Source organism: Pinus tabuliformis, chromosome 1_2 (assembly GCF_031772625.1).
Source record: "Pinus tabuliformis cultivar Carrire ecotype Pingquan chromosome 1_2, CPIR1, whole genome shotgun sequence".
Taxonomy (NCBI): Eukaryota; Viridiplantae; Streptophyta; class Pinopsida; order Pinales; family Pinaceae; genus Pinus; species Pinus tabuliformis.
In genome coordinates, this window is record NC_142298.1 from 1,212,663,648 (window position 1) to 1,212,684,584 (window position 20,937).

The 20,937-nt window shown below is 39.9% G+C and overlaps 2 protein-coding genes across 2 annotated transcripts; one reads left to right on the forward strand and one right to left on the reverse strand.

Annotated features, from left to right (window-relative positions):
* Positions 1–157: 157 nt before the first annotated feature.
* LOC149210622 (uncharacterized) lies at positions 158–583 on the reverse strand. Its single transcript, XM_089399025.1, has one exon. The coding sequence runs from the start codon at positions 581–583 to the stop codon at positions 158–160; it is 426 nt and encodes a 141-aa protein (XP_089255151.1).
* An 18,728-nt stretch (positions 584–19,311) lies between these two features.
* On the forward strand, positions 19,312–19,671 carry LOC149210623 (uncharacterized). Its single transcript, XM_089399026.1, has one exon. It carries the CDS (start codon positions 19,312–19,314, stop codon positions 19,669–19,671), a length of 360 nt encoding a protein of 119 aa, XP_089255152.1.
* The last annotated feature ends 1,266 nt before the right edge of the window (positions 19,672–20,937 follow it).

Genomic DNA, 20,937 nt, shown 5'->3' on the forward strand with positions numbered 1-20,937 from the left:
TTCCATATGAAGTTCCTGCAGAAAAAAGGAAGAATCTTTTGAAAACTTCTCCAAATCGCCGAACCTTGAGAGGGCCATTTAAAACTGTTCTTGTACCAATAGTAAATATCATTATTCCCAAGGTATTTCATTTTAATAGCTTGACTCCAGAAGCTTTTTAATAGTTACTGTATGGAGTATGCATTCCTTTCTTTGAAAGTACATCCGCTTGCTCATTTTGATTGTGCTTTATATGTGAGATAGGGAAAGTCACAGGCTTCCATAGAGATGCAATCCTGTCTAGCCATCCTGTAAGGCTGTCATTTTGTATTTCATGTTTGCCTTTCACATGTTCTATGATTATTTGCGAGTCACCATATACATTTATAGGTCCAATATCCATGAAAGTACAGAATAAAAGCAGACCATGTAGGGCCATGGCCTCTGCCTTGTTATTTGTCCCTTTGCCACCATTCCAGTATATGAAGTATTGGAGATCATTTGAAATACCAATGTAAACACCACAAGCACAAATGCCATCTTTTGTCGCACCGTCAAAGTGAGCCCTTGGGAAGAACAGTTGCTGGTAGTCAGAGGCAGCCATCTGTTGATTTTTCTATTGGGGCATGATTTGAAGAATGGAGAAGTAATAAGGAATAACCTTATCCATAATACGACCAAAAGTCTCCTTGCTGTTTTGGAAGATTCTTTTGTTTCTCCACTTCCATATGAACTAGATAACGATTAATGGAATGGGACGCCAGATAGATTTGTGTGAACCCCACCATTCATATGCTTATGTTATGGAAGGATGTGAAATTGCAAGAAAGCCAAAATATGAAGCCAATTGCATCCACAAACACTGAGATTGTGGGCAATTTAAAAAAATGTGCAAATTATCTTCTGTGTTGGAAAGACAGTTCATGCATATGGCTGGTCCCTGCCAGCTCCTTTTCTTCCATAGAGAGTGTGGAAAGATTTTCCGGGAGGTTTCTCTTTGTTGTTCTATCAATGAGAGATATATGTCTCTTACTAATATAAGGGATCTGCCTTTCTTTGCCTGCCATTCAATGCAATCTCTGTCCTCAGTTTTACAAAAACCTGCATTCCTCATATTGCAAATAATTCTATTCCATGGGCAGCGATTTCACCTTCTAGGCCCAGTTCTCTATATGTTTTCCATTGTGAAATGGCATTCTTCCATCCTTCTATTACTTGTGTCCAGTAGAAAAAACCTTTTCGGTGGAGGAGCGAAAGAAGCTGTGGGGCGATTATTGGATCCATTTCTACTCCCTTGATGGCATCAACACCTATAAGGATGTTGTTACCAGTTTGAAATTTCCATATGAAGTTCCTGCAGAAAAAAGGAAGAATCTTTTGAAAACTTCTCCAAATCGCCGAACCTTGAGAGGGCCATTTAAAACTGTTCTTGTACCAATAGTAAATATCATTATTCCCAAGGTATTTCATTTTAATAGCTTGACTCCAGAAGCTTTTTCCAAATGCTGCCCACCACAATGATTTGCACAGTAGAGCCCTGCTAAAGAGGCGCAGATTCATGATGCCCCAGCCTCCCTTGTTTTTGGGAGGGAGATGTTTTCCAATTTAGTAAGATGGAATTTTCTCTTTTCCTTGTTTCCACCCAGATGAAGGTTGCCATTAAGCTGTTCAATTTATTAACTATAGCCGATGGAATGTAATACAAATGCGCCCAATATACACTGATTTGAGCAAGAACCGACCGTGTTAAAATCATTATGCCAGCAAGCGATAAGCATTTAAATTCCCACCCTGATATTATCTTATAAAATCTATCAATGATCCATGACCAGTCCGAAATATTATATCCCGTGGATTTAAGATGATACCCCAAATATATTAGCCCCTCTTTTATGGAAACAACCTGAATGTTAAATAGCCGTGAGATATATTCCATCTCCTCTTCATTAACCTTACCATAATGAAATGTGGATTTACCTTCGTTGACACATAGGCTTTTGAAATAAATTTATTATCTCATGCATTATCTGCCAAGTATGTCTGCAAAGCCTAGCAAATAGAAGAACGTCATCCACAAAGAAGTTGTGTGTAAGAAAGTTACCTCTGGAGATGGAAAGGGGGCCAATTTTTCCGGCAGCAACCGCTCTTTTGATGTGAAGACTAAGGGTATCCATGACCAAGATGAATAAAATTGGAGATAATGAGCACCCCTGACGGAGACCCCTTTCAGCCAGAAAAAAAGTTGTAGGAAATCCATTAATGAGAATCGCGTAATTGACTCCTTCCACACACGCCATGATCCATTTTGTGCACAGGTCATTTAGCCCGATTTTGATAAGTAAACATCTGAGATAGCTCCAGTCTAGGCAGTCGTATGCTTTTTTTAAATCAATTTTAAGAATAGCAGCCCCAATATTTTTTGTTTGCATAGAATGCAAAGCTTCTTGAGCTATGGCCACAACTTCTAGAATGTTTCTGCCACTTAGGAACCCATGCTGTTCTTTTGAGATATGGACTGATAAATTGCCTCAGATTCTCTCTGCTATAATTTTAGAAATGATTTTATAGATGACATTGCATAAAGAAATCGGTCTGTAGTCTGCAAAAGAAAAGGAGTCCTTTCTTTTCGGAATCAGTGCTATATAGGTGGATGAAATATTTTGATGTATTCTCCCTTGGATTCTGGTCTCTTCCACCATCCCTAAGATGTCTTTTTTCATAATATCAAAGAAATGGATGAAAATGTCTATGGTCCAGCCATCTAGGTTGGGACATTTGTCCTTCTTAAATGATCTCATTACAGAGAGTAATTCCTCCTCTGTTACAGCAGCAAATATTCTTTCATTATCTTCATCATTGAACATTCTTGGAAAAGGATCTATGCCCCATAAGATATCATTTATCTCCCTGTTAGTCTCTCATTTATAAGCTTTTTTAAAATGATTGACAACTTCTTTGGATATGTCTTCTTGGGAGAACAGATGATCTCCCTCTTCATTTTTGATTTGCCAAATAGAATTTGAAACTCTTCTTTTGCTTGCAAATCGGTGAAAGAACTTTGTGTTCTTATCACCCTCCTTCAGCCAAGTTGCTCGGCTTTTGAGCCGCCATGAGATCTCTTCAATCTTTAGTATACTCTGTTTCTTATTTCCAAGTTCCCATATTCGTGCCCGAGTGCTCCATGGAATGGAATGGGAAGTCATACCATCTGCTATATCAGCTAGTTCTTTTTCAATCTTCTTCAGTTCAACACAATTTGATCGTTTTTTTTTTTTCTGAATTTTCCATTCTTTCACTTTGGATTTAAGATTGCTCATTTTGCCAATCAAGTACTCCGATGGAGAGGCTTCTGTTGTAAAACTGTTCACCATCCAAAATTCCCGAACCATGTTGTTAAATGCTTCTTCTTCTAGCCAATACCTGTTGAACTTGAATGGGTAACTTTTCCGTGATTTTGAACTCATCCATTGTAGAGAGACCGGCCTATGGTCCGAAATAAAAATAGGGAGAGTGTGAGAGCTCGGGATACCATGTTTCTCCATCAGTTGTTCATGCATGATGAATCTGTCCAGCCTTTTAGCAATATAGGCTTCACCCGAGCGACCGTTGTCCCAAGTGGGGGACAAAGATTTTGGACAGATGTCTACATAGTTGTATTGCAACATTGCTTCCTTAATTTTTTCCCCAATAGAGTCAGTTTTTTCCCCTTCCCCCAAACTTCATCTGGTCCCATTGTGCAGTTAAGATCTCCCGCGATGAGGAGCGCTTCATTCTCCAAGATACCAGAGGCAATGAAATATTCCCAATAGGAAGCTCGGTCCTTGTAAGGTGCATAGACATTCAATATATGAATCCTGTCAGCACATCCTCTAAATTTAGCAGTGATCAAGATTCCCCCAAGGCATCTGAATGTTCTTGCAGAGATCCATCTCGGATCCCATATCACCGCTAGTCCTCCAGAGAGGCCCGACGCCTCCATTGCTGCTATATACCAGGATGGAAACATTCTCCTGAAGAATGAGATAGTGTCCTGACTGTTATGCATTGTTTCCTGAATTAAAATCAACCTGTATGAAGATGAGAAAAATAATTTTTTTAGAGCAATATACTTGGGGTTTGCTCCAAGCCCCCTTATGTTGATGGATAACATATTCATCATTTGATACTATTCTCGAGCAATTCTGCTCTAAGAGGCCCGGTTCCAGAGAAGTTAGAAATGGGAATATCAATAAGGGAGGAGTCTTGAAAGTCCAGGTTCCGAGATCCTTTGCGGCCCCTAAAATGTCTACTTCCCCTATTGTTTTTCCGGCGAACAGTGATATTATTTGCAGAATTTGGACTGATGATAGGAGAAGAAGATCTACGGGGTTTATGGATAGTCAGGGGAAGTAAGTGGAGCGAATTCTTCTGGAGCAACATGTCCAGGTCGCTGCCAATGGAGTTGGTAGGGGATGGAAGAGGAGAGAAAGGGGGGGATATGTAGCTCATGGGGGCTTTACCTTTGGAAACCGAGCAATTCAGAGAGGAGTGTATGGTGGGGGGGGATTGTCAAGATCAATAGGGGAATGATCAGGTCTCAAAGGTGACGGGGAAGATGAGGGGATGAAGTGGATGTTTCCTTCCTTTAGGGATGGGGAGCAATCTTTGGGCAAAGGAGGGAGAGAGGCAATCGGGACATCGTGAGATGGTTCAGGAGGGGGATACAGGGGAGAAAAGTCACATACCGCTTTAAAATTCCCCACGGAATTCGATCTCAAAATAGGAATGATGGTAGATTTGTGATACCTGGGCGATAGAGAAGGGCGATGGTTCAGGTCCCCCATATGTTTAGGAGAAGATGGGAAAATCTGATAACAGGATTGAGAGGGAAAATCAGCAGAAGGTGATATTTCTTTGAAATTTCGAAATTCACTGTTATCATAATTGGGAGACACAGCAGTGACATTGGCATTGTTTTTCACCTTATAGACCTTTTTCCAAGCCTTACCTTGAAACACCCGAGGACATTTTTCCTTTAAATGTCCCATTCTATGACACTGAGCGCACCTAAAAGGAACGCCCCAGTAGTCCAGCCTTTGACAAGCAGTTAAATTGCCCCAAATCAGGTCGATGCGATCCAGAAAACCGCCCCTGTAATCCTTTTCAATCAGAAGCCAAGCAACCCTCTTATCTTTTGCTCCTAGGCATCCAGGATCAATGTAGACAAATCTCCCGATTGCATTGCCAATGAAGGAAAGTGTTTCCTTTGTCCACAGTTCGATAGGCAGCGCAGGTAATTTGACCCAAATGAAATTATTCTGAGGGGTGTTGCGGAGGGGGTCGAAACCTATGTACCACCTGTGAAGAGCCAAATAACTTCGTCCATGAACCCATGGGAGTTTCCAAATGATGTTGAAGTCTTTGGCCTTCAAAAAATGAAAGCTATACCAGTCACGCATTAAACGAACAATGGTGGGCGTGTACCCAATGAGAGGACCCCATCGAGTACCCAACCATTTCCGGATCTGGAAGTCGTCCATATCTTAGCATGAGTTCTTGAAGGAATAATCTTTGCAAGATGAGAGTATTAACCATGGAAATAAATTTAATATTTGTTTGTGAAATAAGAAGTTTAAATACGTATTTTAATATATTATTATATCTATTGAATACATATTTTAATATATTAATATTATTATTTTAGATCAAATTTTTAACAAATATAAATATTTAATATCAAATTATATTCATCACATGGGTATTGATATAGTCGTTAATATTTAATATCAAATTATATTCATCACATGGATATTGATATACTCGTTAATACAAATATGGGCCTTTCACAGAAATTATAGTCTAAACTTCAATTAATTGAAATGACAAATAATACTTGAAAAATGAATTGTCCCCACATGGGCCCACTGCTCCTTAAGATTTCCCCACCCGCCATATTAGGATTATAATATGCAACATCTTAAGGTTGGGTATCCCTAGTTAAGTGGTGTTTGGAGTCTTGTGAAGCTATAGCAATACATGTGTGTCGTTCATTACGATGCTACATTGCTTTGAGTTCTGTGAGGATTTTGGACTTCGTTAAACTATAACGTATGTACAGCCTTAAATTCGCTAAATACAATAGGGATTATATTATCATTGGGATGGATATTATCCTCCCTACACAAATCTTAAATATACATAAACCAGCACATTAATAAATACACAAATCTTGAATATACATAAACCAGCACATTAATATATTCGCTAAATATAATAGGGATTATATTATCATTGGGATGGATATTATCCTCACTACACAAATCTTAAATATACATAAACCAGCACATTAATACATATTAATGTGATTGATATAGGTCAATACATAATTAATAATTTTAAGATTTATAATTGAAATTTAAGCTATAAAATTTATAATTATAAGATTTATATGCATATAATGAATATGAATAAAATTTATAATCAATTTATAATATTAGAAATTTAAATTATTAAAATTTATAATTTTAAAATTTTTAATTAACCTGTAATAAATATGATTAAATTTATGTAGTTAATCAAATGAAAATATTGATATATAATAAAAAAATGATATTGTGAAATGAGTTAGAATTCACGAGTTCTCTGGTGCTAGGGTTTCTGCGAAGACCTGCAACGGCAAGACCTTTGGACGGAAGCCACCAGATCTGACAGCAGCAGCGCAGCAGCTCACAGGCTGCAGGCTTTGGCAGACAGCAATGATGAACCCCCGCCAGGGGGAAGGAGGGATGCCTCCTCCAGTAAACAACATCCAGCCAGGGCATAGCGAAGGTTCAGAAAAGGAACAGGGGCATACTGAGAGGAATAACGACAATAGTCAGCAGAAGCAAACAGAACAGGCACAGCCAGACAAGCCAAAAGTGAGCTCATCTACATGTAAGCCAGTAGCCACGATAAGGCCAAAAGTGGAGCTACCCAGTCATCGAATCAACGCCAGAATTCAATATATGAGAGATCACGCTCTCATAGGTAAATTTATAGGTTTTTGGCCAAATGAGAAAGCCTTGAGAGCCTGTATAAATGCTAAATGGCACCCAAAAGGACACATATCCTTGCATCTTGGGCCGAAGGGGTTTTTTACCGCAGTCTTCAACTGCTTGGAAGACAGAAACAAAGTATTTGAGGGAGGGCCGTACTTCTTCAACTCTGCCGGGCTATTTCTCAGAGAATGGGTCGCACGGTTCAATCCGGATAAGGAAGATCTAAGCTGGGCACCGGTATGGATCAGGCTGTATGGACTGCCATGGGAGTATTGGGAAGAAGACTCGCTCAAAGCTATCGGCAAGGCATTGGGAGACTTTGTGAAGGTAGCGGAAGACACAAAAATGCAGAGATTCACTTCTTATGCACGGATCTGCATCTACATGGATCTGAAGCAACCCCTGCCTGATACGGTAAGTATCGATCATGAAGATACAAAATGGATCCAGTTAATTGATTATGAGCATGTACCCTTTAGGTGTAGAAAATGTCATGATCTAGGGCACCTTTATAGAGATTTCCCGTTAAACAGCAATCCTCCAGCGCAAGTTGACCAGGAAAACCAACCATTGGACGGTTTTACAAAGGTGACAAATCGAAGAAGAGGACATAAAAAACCTGCAGTCCAGACAAAGGCAGCTCAAAAGGACCCATCAAAGCCCTCCACAAGCAACAGCTTTGAAGTCCTGGCAAATGAAGAGGTGCAGGATCCGGATCTCTTGACATCCAAAGGAAAAATATCTATCCAGGACAATACTGAAGGATCCCAATCTCAAAAAGGGGAAAAGAAGGTGGAACAAGAGGGCAATATTACCAAGACCGCGTCAAAAACCTGGAACCTCCCGGAAATGGAGATAGATAATACGGACCCAGTTACAGGAAAAGAGAAGGAAGGAGAAGGAAGCTATCAAGAACCTCAGATCATGGATGAGGACACGGAATCAATAGATATTGGCGAGCTCGATATCCTGGGTCTAGAACAAGCATGCAAAACAGGGAATCTCGACAAAATAACTGATAGACAGGTGGATAACCTAGTGGAAGTACTCAACAAAGCCCAAAAGAAATACTCCTTAGGGGTTCAAATCGGCAGTCAATGGGATGGGAAATTCATCACCAAAGACAACAAAAAGCGAGGAAGAAAAACGGCTTTAGAACGAACCATCAAGATCGGTGAAGTCTTGGTTGAATCAGGCAGATATGCCAAGCTAACAAAGTACTACAAAAACAACCCCAAATCTTCCCAATGAAGATGATTTCTTGGAATATAAGAGGGCTCAATAGCCCAAAGAAAGGAAGACTTTTAAAAAACATGCTTATGGAAGAAAAACTAGCAATACTTTTTTTGCAGGAGACAAAATGTAACTTGGCAGTCTTGGAAAAAGTTGCAGCAAAAGCCTGGTCGGGGGGGCTAGTTACAGCTGTAGATGCTCAGGGAGCCTCAGGAGGACTTGCAGTGCTCTGGGATGCACAAAAGATCCAATTAAGTAATATACATGCTAACAAAAACTTCATACAGGCAATTTTTCATATTTTGGGGACTAATATCCATGGCCACATAACAAATGTGTACTTCCCTCAAGAAAGCCAGCACAAGATAGAAATCCTGGAAGCCTTAACGCAGCTTAATGCAGAAAGGACTTATCCGCTATGGGTCTCAGGCGGAGATTTTAACATGATCGCTTCTATAGAGGAAAAGAAGGGAGGGAGATGCAGAACAAACAGGGACGGCTCAATATTAAAAGATTTCATTCAAAATAACTGGTTAATAGATATTCCTACAAACAACGGCCTCCACACTTGGAATAACAAAAGAGCAGCACCGATGCAAGTAGCCTCGCGCCTAGATCGATTTTTGATTTCCGACAATGCAGTGCATATAGGGGGAGACTTTACAGCCTCCATCCTCCCTTACTCAGGTTCGGACCATTGGCCCATAGCCCTACTCTGGAACCGACCGGGCAGTAGCACAAGACGGCCATTTCGGTTTGAGGCTTTCTGGTTGACACATCCGGAATTCCATGAATTTATCAGATCAACTTGGCAAAATTTCAATCCAACGGATGGGACAAAAATGTCTATATTCCACAGGAAGTTGAAGCACCTCAAAGAGCAAATAAAGCGCTGGAACAAATCCATTTTTGGAAACATATTCAAATCAAAGGAACTCCTCACCCAAGAAATGAAAGATATTCAGCAAAAAATGATCTCTGAAGGACGCTCTGAAGAACTAGTCCAGAAGGAGCAGATTATAGAGAATAAAATCCTCGAAAGAGACCTCCAGGAGGAAACTCTCTGGAAGCAGAAATCGAGAGTCAGATGGTTGAAGGAAGGTGAAAAGAATACGAAATTCTTTCACAAAACCACAGTCCAAAGAAGAATGATCAACCAAATCTCCTATGTCTACAATGAACAGGGAACCAAAATTGAAACCCACGAAGGAATAGAACAGGAGTTTATCAACTATTTCAAGAAGATGAATCAGGAACCCAACATAGATAGAACAGAGGCCATTGACACAATCATCGGGTAGATACCAAGATTAATCACCGAAGATCACAACACTCTCCTTCTCAAACCTGTAAGTCTCCAAGAGGTTGAAACTGCGGCGAATCAACTCAAAGCAGGGAAAGCGCCAGGACCAGATGGGTTTACTTCCAATTTTTTTCAGCACTTCTGGGAACTAATCAAATGGGAAGTCTGGCAGGTGGTGGAAGAATCGCGCACGCTCAGATGGATGTATCCAGCCCTGAACGCAACTTTCATCGCCTTAATTCCAAAAGCAGAGGAATCCAATACTCCAGATAAGTACAGACCTATAGCTTTATGCAACATCATATACAAGATTGTCTCCAAGGTCATAGCATTGAGACTGAAGCCCATGCTTCCTCTCATTATATCTCCAGAACAATCTGGTTACGTAGAAGGAAGACATATCACGGATGGGATTATTTTAACCCATGAAATAATACATTCCCTCAAGCAATCAAAACAACCAGGTATGCTTCTCAAAATTGACTTATCTAAAGCTTTTGACAGCATTAGCTGGGATTATCTGCAAAAAATCCTCAAAGCTTTTGGTTTCACCCTCCCCTAGATCAGATGGATCAACAATCTTCTATCTTCCTCGTTCTTTTCCATTCTCATCAATGGTCTTCCGTCCCCCACCTTTCGTCCCTCTATGGGCATTAGACAAGGGGACCCATTATCGCCCTTTTTGTTTGTCATCTTAGCAGAAGGCCTAGGACGCAGCATAAAATTAGCCATTCTCGCCCAAAATCTAAAAGGTCTAGCCCTCCACCAAGCCCCCGTTGTCTCGCACCAACAATTTGTTGACGATAATATGTTATTTGGTCACCCCTCTGTGCAAGAAGCACGCTCTTTTAAAGCCATTCTCGACAATTTTTCGAATGCCTCAGGAGCCCTCATCAATAAGGTCAAATCTCAGATCTTCTTTATTAACACTCCTCCCTCTACCCAACGAGCTATAGCACGCATTCTCGGTTTCACCATAGCTTCCCTTCCTTCTAAATACTTAGGAGCTCCTCTAATTGCTTCAGCTCTCAAGCATTCTTCTTGGACCAGCCTTTTAGAAAAATTGGAGGCCAGACTATTCCTCTGGACTCACAGAGCTTTAAATCTGGCCAGTAGGACAGTGCTAATTAAAGCGGTTCTGCAGTCTATGCCTCTCTACCTTTTCTCCATCCTGGCAGCACCGAAATGGGTTCTCAAAGCCATCAAGCAGCTACAACGAAACTTCCTATGGGGAAGCTCGGGGCTAAATAGAAAGTGGGCTTTAGTCAAGTGGGAGAAGGTCTGCTTACCTAAAAAAGCAGGAGGGATTGGGCTAAGAGATCCTGAACAAAGCAACAAAACAATGGGGGCAAAAATCTGGTGGAGGTGGCTCTCAAACGCAAACACCCCGTGGGCAATCTTATGGACAGCGAAATATGCTAGAAACTTGCCCTTAGAGGAGAGAATTAAAATGTCAGAAGTCAGTAAAGGCTCGATCATCTGGAATTCAACAATCCAACATCGAGATTTAATTCAAAAACATAGCTTCTGGGAAGTGAAAGATGGCCTTTCAGCGCGGTTTTGGGGAGACTCTTGGCAGCTTCCAAATCTCAAAGATAGCATACAGGGAATTGCAGAACGAGAAATCAACCAGTTTGACAAGGTAAGTTATTTCTGGAAATCACAAACCACCCAAGAATATAGAGAATGGAAAGAAGCGTGTCATATCTTACCTTACAGCTCGGAGCAGATTCAACTTTCTCTATCCTCAGAGCTTCAAAAACGAAAAATTCTAAAGCTAGCAGGTATGGATACTCTTAGATGGGGATATGAGGAAAATGGGATCTTCACAACCAAGGAAGCTTACAAAATCATCATTAAAGACAGAGTAGTCAAAGACAAAATATGGGACAGAATTTGGAATCCTCCTATTTGGCTGAAGGTTTCAACCTTTCTGTGGCTTCTTTCACACAACAGAGTTCTAACATGGGACAACCTCAGGAAAAGGAACTTCTATGGACCATCTATATGTCTCAACTGTAATCAGGAAGAAGAATCAGTCTTACACCTCATGCAAAACTGTCAGCTCAGAAGGAAATTGTGGGAAAAGGTCATATTCCGATGTCAGAGGGATCGCAGAGTGATGGGGGATATCAACGACACCCTCCGCAACTGGACCCAAGAGCCATATCAAAGCAAGGTTCTAAACACTCTTTGGCAAATCATTCCAGGACTACTGATGTGGAACATTTGGAAGGAGAGAAACAGAAGGATTTTCAAAAATCAATCAATGACACTGGAGCAGATATGGAATGGGATACACCATAACATCAGAGAAATTTTATCTATTAAAGGCTGGTCTAAGGAGGATTTCCCATCGCATCCGCAGGAACAAGCTATATGGGACAATTGGCAGATAAAATTACAAGATCCAACTTCTGCCAATGGAAACACATCTAATCATCAAGGGAACTCTGCGAGCTGGTCTCCGCCACCAATCAATGTGTTTCAACTTAATTTTGATGGAGTGTCGAAAGGAAATCCTGGTCAAACAGGATATGGCGGAGTCATCAGAGATTACCAGGGTAAGCCCCTCATATCTTTCTTTGGTTCGATAGGTTGGAATACCAATAACACAGCAGAATTGGAAAGCCTATGGAGAGGATTAACTCTAGCACAGGAGCAACAGTTACTCCCTCTGATAGTTGAAGGGGACTCCCAAATTCTTATCAACATGGCATTAAAAATTCAACAGGGATCCTCGGTACAGAAGGTCAGCAGCAGCTGGAGAATGGCCACTAGATTGGAACGTCTTCAACAATGGCTCAACAACAACCAAGATATCTCCTTCAAGCATATCTGAAGAGAAGGGAACAAACTAGCAGATTTTCTTGCCAATATTGGAGTGGACAGTGGGAAAGAATTCTTTGTAGGATCACTACAAGACATAGCCTCGGAGAACCAACTTTCTACCTTCCATTCCATATTAACAAGAGATATGCAGTCAAGACAGGAACCACACCCGGATGCGGGTGTCAACATGAGAAGTTAATGCAGCAGATGGAAGGAGGCGAGGAGATAGGCTGGTGCAAGAGGCATAAGGAGGGTACTTATGGTTCATTAATGCTGGCACGCTATCAAGGTATGCCGAGGGAGGATATCAGTACGAGCGACGCCGGAGTGAGATGCCACCGTAGAGCAAGTAGGCGACTTTTGTCAGAGCATCAAGTCCCATTAATGAGGAATTGGGTGAACAGCAAATGCGGTAAGTACATCAGGATGATGAGATCAAGATCTATATCAATTGCCCAGAGCCCGGCACTCTCTCTGGCTCATTCTAGCAGAGATATCCCAGGTCGAATTGATTCACAGGAGTCAGGCACAGTGCCAAGAAATTGGAGGCCATGAGCATTCCACCGAAACCTGCAACAGGTCGGCCTCATCTGTTTATCGTTTCTTGCTAGTATGGCCTGAAGGGGAAGAAATTCAGGCACACGAGGGAGGGTTAGAGGAAGGGGAGGTCCTGCTCCTCGACGCTGCTCCCGGCTTGTTTCAGTCTCACCTGCTTCTCCACCTTCCGACCACTCTGGTCCTTCCCACTCCAGTTCTATCCACACCTCCCGCTATACTTTCAAGAGCAAGCTTCACAAGCCCACTATCTCGGCCACTATAACGGTCATCTTCTCAGAGGAAGAAGATGACCTTCCTGGCTCTGCCGAACATTCAATTGATCGAAATCTCTCCCAGAATTCCAAGGACACTCAAGGAGGCAGGGTAGAGGTTAACCCCAATCTTCCAGAGATGCAGCAAGATGAAGGTCATGAAGAGGATGAAGGTCTTCAGCAAACTTCTTCACACGAGGAGGTCATTTTCTGTGCACCGGCGCAGTTCTCTGGCACTGTGCTGTATCCGGTGATGCCTCCTGGTCGCAGTATTACGGACGTTGAAGACAATGTAATGATTGATTGGGTTAGTTCTCCGGGCAAAGCCAATAACGACGATGCAGAGCTACCACCTCGGGCAGAATCAATCAACGGCGAGGATTGATGGAGAAGATCGGACGGCGGAGGAGGATTTCGGAAGGCCTTTTTTGGCGGAACTTTACGCCCCGAAAAGTCAGACTTGATGACGTCATGCGAAAGCCACGCATCAACAGGAAGCTTTATCGGGCTCGTCCTTACGGAAACCGCTCGTTGGTCGATGGCGGTCCGAAAAAATGGTGGTTTTTGTTACGCGGTTTTGTGCTGTCGCTGATGTCCTCGTCAGCCTTTTTTCATTGTAATGCTCTATCGTCCTCTTGTTTGTACTTTTTGGTGGTGATGTCTAGGGATATTGAGTCCTGGGCTCTCGTTTTTATATATGTAAACAAACAGTCAAGTGCCGAGGGCAGGAATTCTTCAGACAGAGGGCTGGCTTTAGCCCCCTCAGAGGTTGCTACCTCTTTGTAAATATTTTTATCTTTTCTTTTTACTTAATAGAATAGTCTTTACTCAGAAAAAAAAACAAAATGATATTGTGATAATTATTATATTGATATTATTTATATAACAAAATGAATGACTGCTATAAAATGGAGAGAGTGAAGCTCATTGATATATATTCACATCAACCTCTTTTATTGAAGTTAACCTAAACTATGTAATATTTGTGGATCTTTGTGGACTTTCAATAAACACATCCCTATTATTACACTTTCTAAAGTGAAATATATTTTAAATAAAAGAGAATAGAAAAAAATAAAATAATTAAAAATAATGAAAAATAATAAAATTATATATATTTATAAAAATAAAAGAAAGAGAATAACATTGAAATAATTAATAGACCGTGCTTAAACATTAGAGATTTCATTTTAAAAAATGTTGGGAATTTTTCTTACTTACCATATTCATGAACGTTTGACGAGTGGAGAGTTGTTTTTGAAACGTGATACCTACTTGATTCATGAGCGTTTGACGGGTGGAGAGTTGATTCTGAAATGTGACTGTGATTATAGATGAGTGTATCTTTTGTAATTACAAAGCTTTGGCAGTTCACCAAACTGCCAAGGATGTCAGTAATGAACTGATTCCCCTCACCACTAACATGTCACCCAACCACTTAAATATTTATTAAAATATTCATTAAAGTGTTTGTAATGGGCAAGAGACAACCCTTTGATAACCCTCACTAAAATCACTACTGTCAATTAGGTTATATATTCAGCTAACATTTAATCTTGTGCATTCATTCACAAAAAAAATTCAAATTCTGGAAGTCCACGTCGAGAGGTTGAAATACGTACGCATATCAACGTAATTATATTTTGAATTTACTAAGAAAGTCATTCCCATAAAAGCATTACAACTTAAGTGGTTTTTACGACATAAAGTGGATTAGAGATTCTTAATTAAAATCCCTTAAAACCATTTTGGAAAACTTCTTCAACTAATTTTTAGATATGAAATAGGGGAGGGAGGCCAGTAGTTGCATGACCTCCTTACATGGACATACAATGACACCTGGCTAGCCGAGTAAACTATACAACGCATGTCCATCTCGCTCCTCCACATGTCTCCTTCGCGTCGTGGAGCCAACCTCCATGTCTTTGTGTCATTTAAGGATATTGTATGGGCCACTTCTGGCCGTTGTTTGCATTCCTATTCATTATTGTTCAAGCCCAAAACCTGTTCGTATTGCTTTGTCGGTTCCTGTGTGTGAGGTGTTCATTTCTGGTGTATTTGGTGTCTGTTTCTCGCACGTAATGACATGTTGTTCGGTTCTGGAGTTGTGTTGTTCAACGGTAGAGGTGTGTTGTTCGGCCACAGAGGTGGGGTGTGGGTGCAGTAGAGGGTTTTGGTTCTTGGGTTGCATAATGTTGTTGCAAGTTTCTATGTCGTCGAATCTGGTTCGGAATTGGTGGGAACTTTGTTTGATTTCCCTTTCTCGCTCGACCCTGTTTGACCCAACGCTAGACACAATGGTCACCTCACTGTAGCAGACATTTGGAGGCTGGTGTCATTGTTCTCTGGTAGGATTCTTCATCCTGTCAGGCATACTTGCAACTGTGTTTGTGAACACATCAATTTTCTCGGTATTCACACCATTCTATGGCTTCTATGGATTATTTTGTGGCTTTTGTGGCTTCTGTAGATGTAGGGTTTTTCTGTGGCTTCAATTGGTGGGTTTTGTGGCTTAGGTTGAGATAAAATTTGGGGGTTTTCCAATAGTTAAAGGGTTTTATGAGATATTTGGGATTTGGAGTTTTACTGTGGCTTTTGTAGGTTATTATGTGGCTTATGTGGATGCAGGGGTTTTCTGTGGCTTCTGTGGCTACGAAAATTGATGATTTCTGTGGCTTAGGTTGAGATAAAATTTGGGGGTTTCCCACTTAGTTAAAGGGTTTTAAGGGATATTTGGGATTTTGGGTTTTTATGGATTTTGTGGGTTATTACATGGATTTTGTGGCTTCTGTGGATGCAGGGGTTTTTTGTGGCTTCTATGGCTGCCAAAATTGGTGGTTTATGTGGCTTCAATGACTTAGGTTGAGATAAAATTTGGGGGTTTTCCACTGGTTAAAGGGTTTTATGGGATATTTTAGATTTGGGGGTTTTCAATGGCTTCTGTGGACGTAGGGTTTTTTCCTGTGGCTGCCAAAATTGGTGGCCTCTATGGCTTATGTGGCTTCGGTTGAGATAAAATTTGGGGTTTTCCACTAGTTAAAGGGTTTTATGGGATATTTGGGATTTGGGGTTTTTCTATGCATCTGTGGGTTATTATGTGGCTTTTGTGGCTTCTGTGGATGTAGGGTTTTTCAATGGCTACCATAATTGGTGGCTTCTGTGGAATTTGGGTTTCTGATGTGAGCCTGTCATTTAGGGTGTAAATTAATTTTATATATCATGCCAAAGCACTATTTTGTATTTGTGATGCCAACATTTGATTTCTGCATTTTTTATTTCATGATATTAGATGAGTACCTACAGGAATTGGAAAACTTTAATAATGATCAATAATTTGATTTCAGTTTTATGTATTTGTATTGAAAATTAACATATACAATTTGAGTTCTTACCTATATAGTTCTGTCGATGATTTGGGTAGCAGTCTTGAGTTTTTCATCTTATATTTTCTATTTTTCCACTGTATAATAAGCTTGGAGTCACCAATTATCCTAAGATTTCCATATGCTATAACACAGGGAATGTTGTTGCTGGAATTTGAGCTGAATATTCTGACAAGAGTTTTGATATGCTGCAATATTTTTGATGTTTCTAACATACTAAGTATTGTTATGTCTTATATCTTGAGTGGTTGACGTTGCCATTACTGTTTTGAAGATATACTGTCCCAATGAAAATGCTACTTTTAGTTTGTTGCTAATTTTATTATGCAAATAATTAGTGATTATAGAGAAGGTTATTTTTCCTCAACTTATCATTTCAAAAACTGGTTAATAGTTCTAGAATGTCAGGTCTTCCAAAGGGGTTTGTTAGAGGGTTCATGTGTCATGAGCATTTTCAATGGATCATAGTTCTTATTTAAGACATTTCTCTCACTTTTGTTAAGCACAACTATGGTAGTTTTTGGATCCTTACATAAAACTGAAAGGGTTTAGTTAAGGAGTGTTAGACACATACATGGCAGGAACATAATATGAAAGATAAGCATAAGAGTACCTCTATTATTGAAATAATATAAATTTATAGTACATGGTGTGACCCTTGGATTCATATTCCAAGTGGTCTCTTGTACTCCCTTTGGCTGTTCAGCTTCCACACCAACCCTTAGAGGATTAGGTGTCCAACTTCCCCCCCTTAATCTGAAGGGGTATGTATGAGTCCAAGAAGAGAGTTATAATACAAAATGTGCAAAAATGCATGGTAGAACTAGGCTGAATGTGCTCTCTGAAATGTTGGTATAAAGGAGGTGGATTGAGGATGACCACCAAAACTCGAATACTTAGTGTAGTTCCTGGAACTCTTCCAAATCTGGCATGAAGCTGAGGTATTCTACTAGAGGAAGTACTTCTGATGTTTTGAAGAGGGAAACCTTCAACCTTGAAATGGAGGTCTCACCCCACATAAAAAGGGAGAACCTCAACCTAAAAATGGAGGTCTCAACTTGTGATGGTTTAAGGATTACCACCAACTCTGGAATGCTTAATGCAATTCTTGGAACTCTTCCAAAAATGGCAAGAAGCTGAAGTCTTATGCTAGAGGAAGTGTCACCAAAATTTTTGAAGAGGCATCACCAACTGAAGGCATGCTTAAGGGCATCTTTGTCTTTGGCTACAACTTCGAATCTGGTATGACAGGTTGTGGCTCAAGCTCGCTTGATGTGGCTTTGAAGCTTGTAGATGACCATCACTTCCCCCCTGTCAGATACAAGGTGAGATGATGCAGAAAACTCAACTGCGAGACTGTTGAATACTCTAGAACAAGTTTGGACATATGACTGAAATACCTTCTTGGTCATTGATGCCCATTGCCAAGAAGTGATCCATCCAAGAAGAATCTTTGTTCTTGCAGGAGGCTTTCTTTTGAAGCATCTGTTTGAATAATGATTGGTTTTATGACAGTGCTTACATGGATAAAGATCAAAGCAATGATATTTCATATGGCCAACTCGGTCACAATGTTGGCATTTAACAAATTTTGATTGTGAATGTTAAGGAGCAGAATATGGAACAGGTGAAGGTGAAGTCTCATGAAGAAATCCTGCACTCTGAAATTTGATGGGTTTGGAATAGTCTGGAATATGAAAGAACACATCCTTGTCGTATCCAAGACCAGTTATGTGATTTTTATGGACAAGTTCTTCCCAAGGTCTAATGACCGACTTGGGAAGTGTAGGCTGAATTTCTGCATCTGCATGTAACTATGCTGCTTCATTGGGTACTAAATCTGAATGAACTTCAACATTATTGACTTGCTGTTGATGGGAGTCTATCTCAATGTTCTAAACAAAATGATGCTTACAATGTTGTAGCTCTTCTTGTTGTAGCTTTGTCTCAAGCTGCAAAAACTCAATATTCTCCTGTGCATTTTGGAGACAAATTTTAATATTGGAAAGAGAGGTTTTGTTGATCTTAACCATCTCGTCAACAATGGAATGTATTAAATTATTCAGTAGTTTCAATACATCATCCATTCGATCCATTTCAAACCAATATAATCATAGAAATGATGTTATCTTTAACTACAAATTGACCTATAAAATGATAAATAGCTGCAACTATTAGATGAGTAGCAGGATACCAATATCACCAATTCATTGTAGTAGACAACCCAGTACCAATTTCAACGCAGCAAATGACTCGCTGCTTCAATGTACTTACTTCTCAAACTACTCACACTGTGCAAAAGAAGAGCCAATCTTCTACTTTCTTTGCAAATGAAATTTTTTAGTTCTAGAGCCTACTTACAAAACATCTTTTCAGTCCAGATTCACAAATGCAATCATCTTCCAGATTCTTGACATACAAATTGGTGAATTTTTGATGGTAGAAGGTCCAATCCTATCATTCCTTTTAATGAACTTTCCCACATATACTTGCTTGCCCTCTAACAACGTCCCATTAAAATTCTCAATGGCTGTGTTTGCAGCTTCCTCCGTTTCAAAGTGAACAAACCCATATCCGTTTCAACACTGTGACCTTCACCTAGTTGGGTGATTCATCACTCCAGCCACGTAACTTGCTTTACTTCCATCACCGTTCGTCTGAGTCAAGATTCACATACAAGTCTCTACAACCATGAAGTCTCACTGATAAACCGGATGTTTCAGACAAGAGGCAAGTGAGCATATTACAGTGATGTAATGGAGCAATCCTTGTTTGAGCATCTGCCAAAGCTGGTGAGAGAAAAAACCCAAGAGACAATCGAATACATTCTACAGTCTCTCTGGCGGACTCGCAAACCTGGATTGGATTCAACCGAGAAAACCCACATTCAAGAACTCCTTGCGCTTTCCTCAGAGGAAGAATTAGACCCTGTTGCAGTATGCCTTCGAATGTTGATCTGGAGGTGTGTTCATGCAAACACCAGTGAAGAGGAAATTCCCAAGCTGTTTACCCCCGGCTTTCATCCTGAGTTGCAAAGTATACTTGTGTTATTATTACAGAAGCTTCAGAGAGAGTGGATGGAGGATATGGCTAAAGATAAACTTGAATGGACATGAACAAGTGTAGTTATCAGGTTAAAGTTGGCCCAACAATGCCTCCATCCCCACTTTCTCAGATATCACCAGTACCTTCGATATGACCTTCACCTGGTATGATGCCTTCAAATGTTGGACAACATTAATATGAACCAAGCGTATTATGGAGACAACGTTAACTCCATGGTAATGAACCAGGAGAGGCACATTGTCAACTTAGTGGTATTGGAAGGACAACGTTTAACTATCTCTACCAACTACGTTAATGTATATAACCTGGAGCGGGACACCAGTGTTAAAAGAGTCGTCGTGTTCCAAACAACAGTGTTAAAAGAGCAATGATGTTCCAAACTTTAGAAGCGTATGGGGGAGCGACGGTTAATCGCATATGGAGAGCAGTATAGGTATGTAAAGAGCGGTATAGGTATGGAGACATTGTTTTATGGTAATAATTGTGTGCATAGGTGGTTTCAGCGCAGAGGTGGTTTAATACAGTAGAAGGGTCATGCAATGTTAGGCTATTCAATAGACTATAAAAACTTTATGCATTCACCATATATGCCATCGACCATCAAAAAGTACTTACCAAACGCCATCAATATTTGAAACAGTTGACACAAAATGCATATTGCAGTCTTGCAACACGTCTAGGTCAAGCTCACAGTGTTTTAACACACAGGTGGAACGCTCACTGCACCAAGGCTTCAACGATTTCAACGACTATTTGAAGTTTGTTTAGAAAAATCTTTGGCGAAATCACATAATTGATCATTTGTCGACGCGTTTCAAACCAACTAGTGTGGTTCATCGTCAGGACAAGTTGAAGATACAGATCCAGTATAGCGAGTTAAATAGTCCAAGCAGAGACTCCAACGGCTAAAAAGACTAACGGCTATTTTTCAACTTAAGGACCCAGTCAAACCCCTTTAACTAAATTAATATTAATATTCTTTATAATTATTATTATACTACTAGAGCTAAATAAACTGGGTAAAAATTAACTAGATCAGAGATTATTAATCTATTTATATATTTAATATATAATTATATATAATATTTTTCAATACCTAATATAATACTATATTTAATATTTAGTTTTTAAATTATTAGAAAACTATAATTTTTACTAAAAATTGAATTAGATCAATGGTTAGTTATCAAACTAAATCATTTATTTATTTAAAATATTATATATATATATATATATATATATATATATATATAAGTATATATATAAATTAATATATTACCATACCTAACATTCTAATAATATTATATTTAATGTTT

Excerpts from the sequence above, each read along its gene's own strand:
- LOC149210622 (XM_089399025.1), bottom strand. The coding sequence starts at position 583 with ATGGCTGCCTCTGACTACCAGCAACTGTTCTTCCCAAGGGCTCACTTT.
- LOC149210623 (XM_089399026.1), top strand. The coding sequence starts at position 19,312 with ATGGAGCAATCCTTGTTTGAGCATCTGCCAAAGCTGGTGAGAGAAAAA.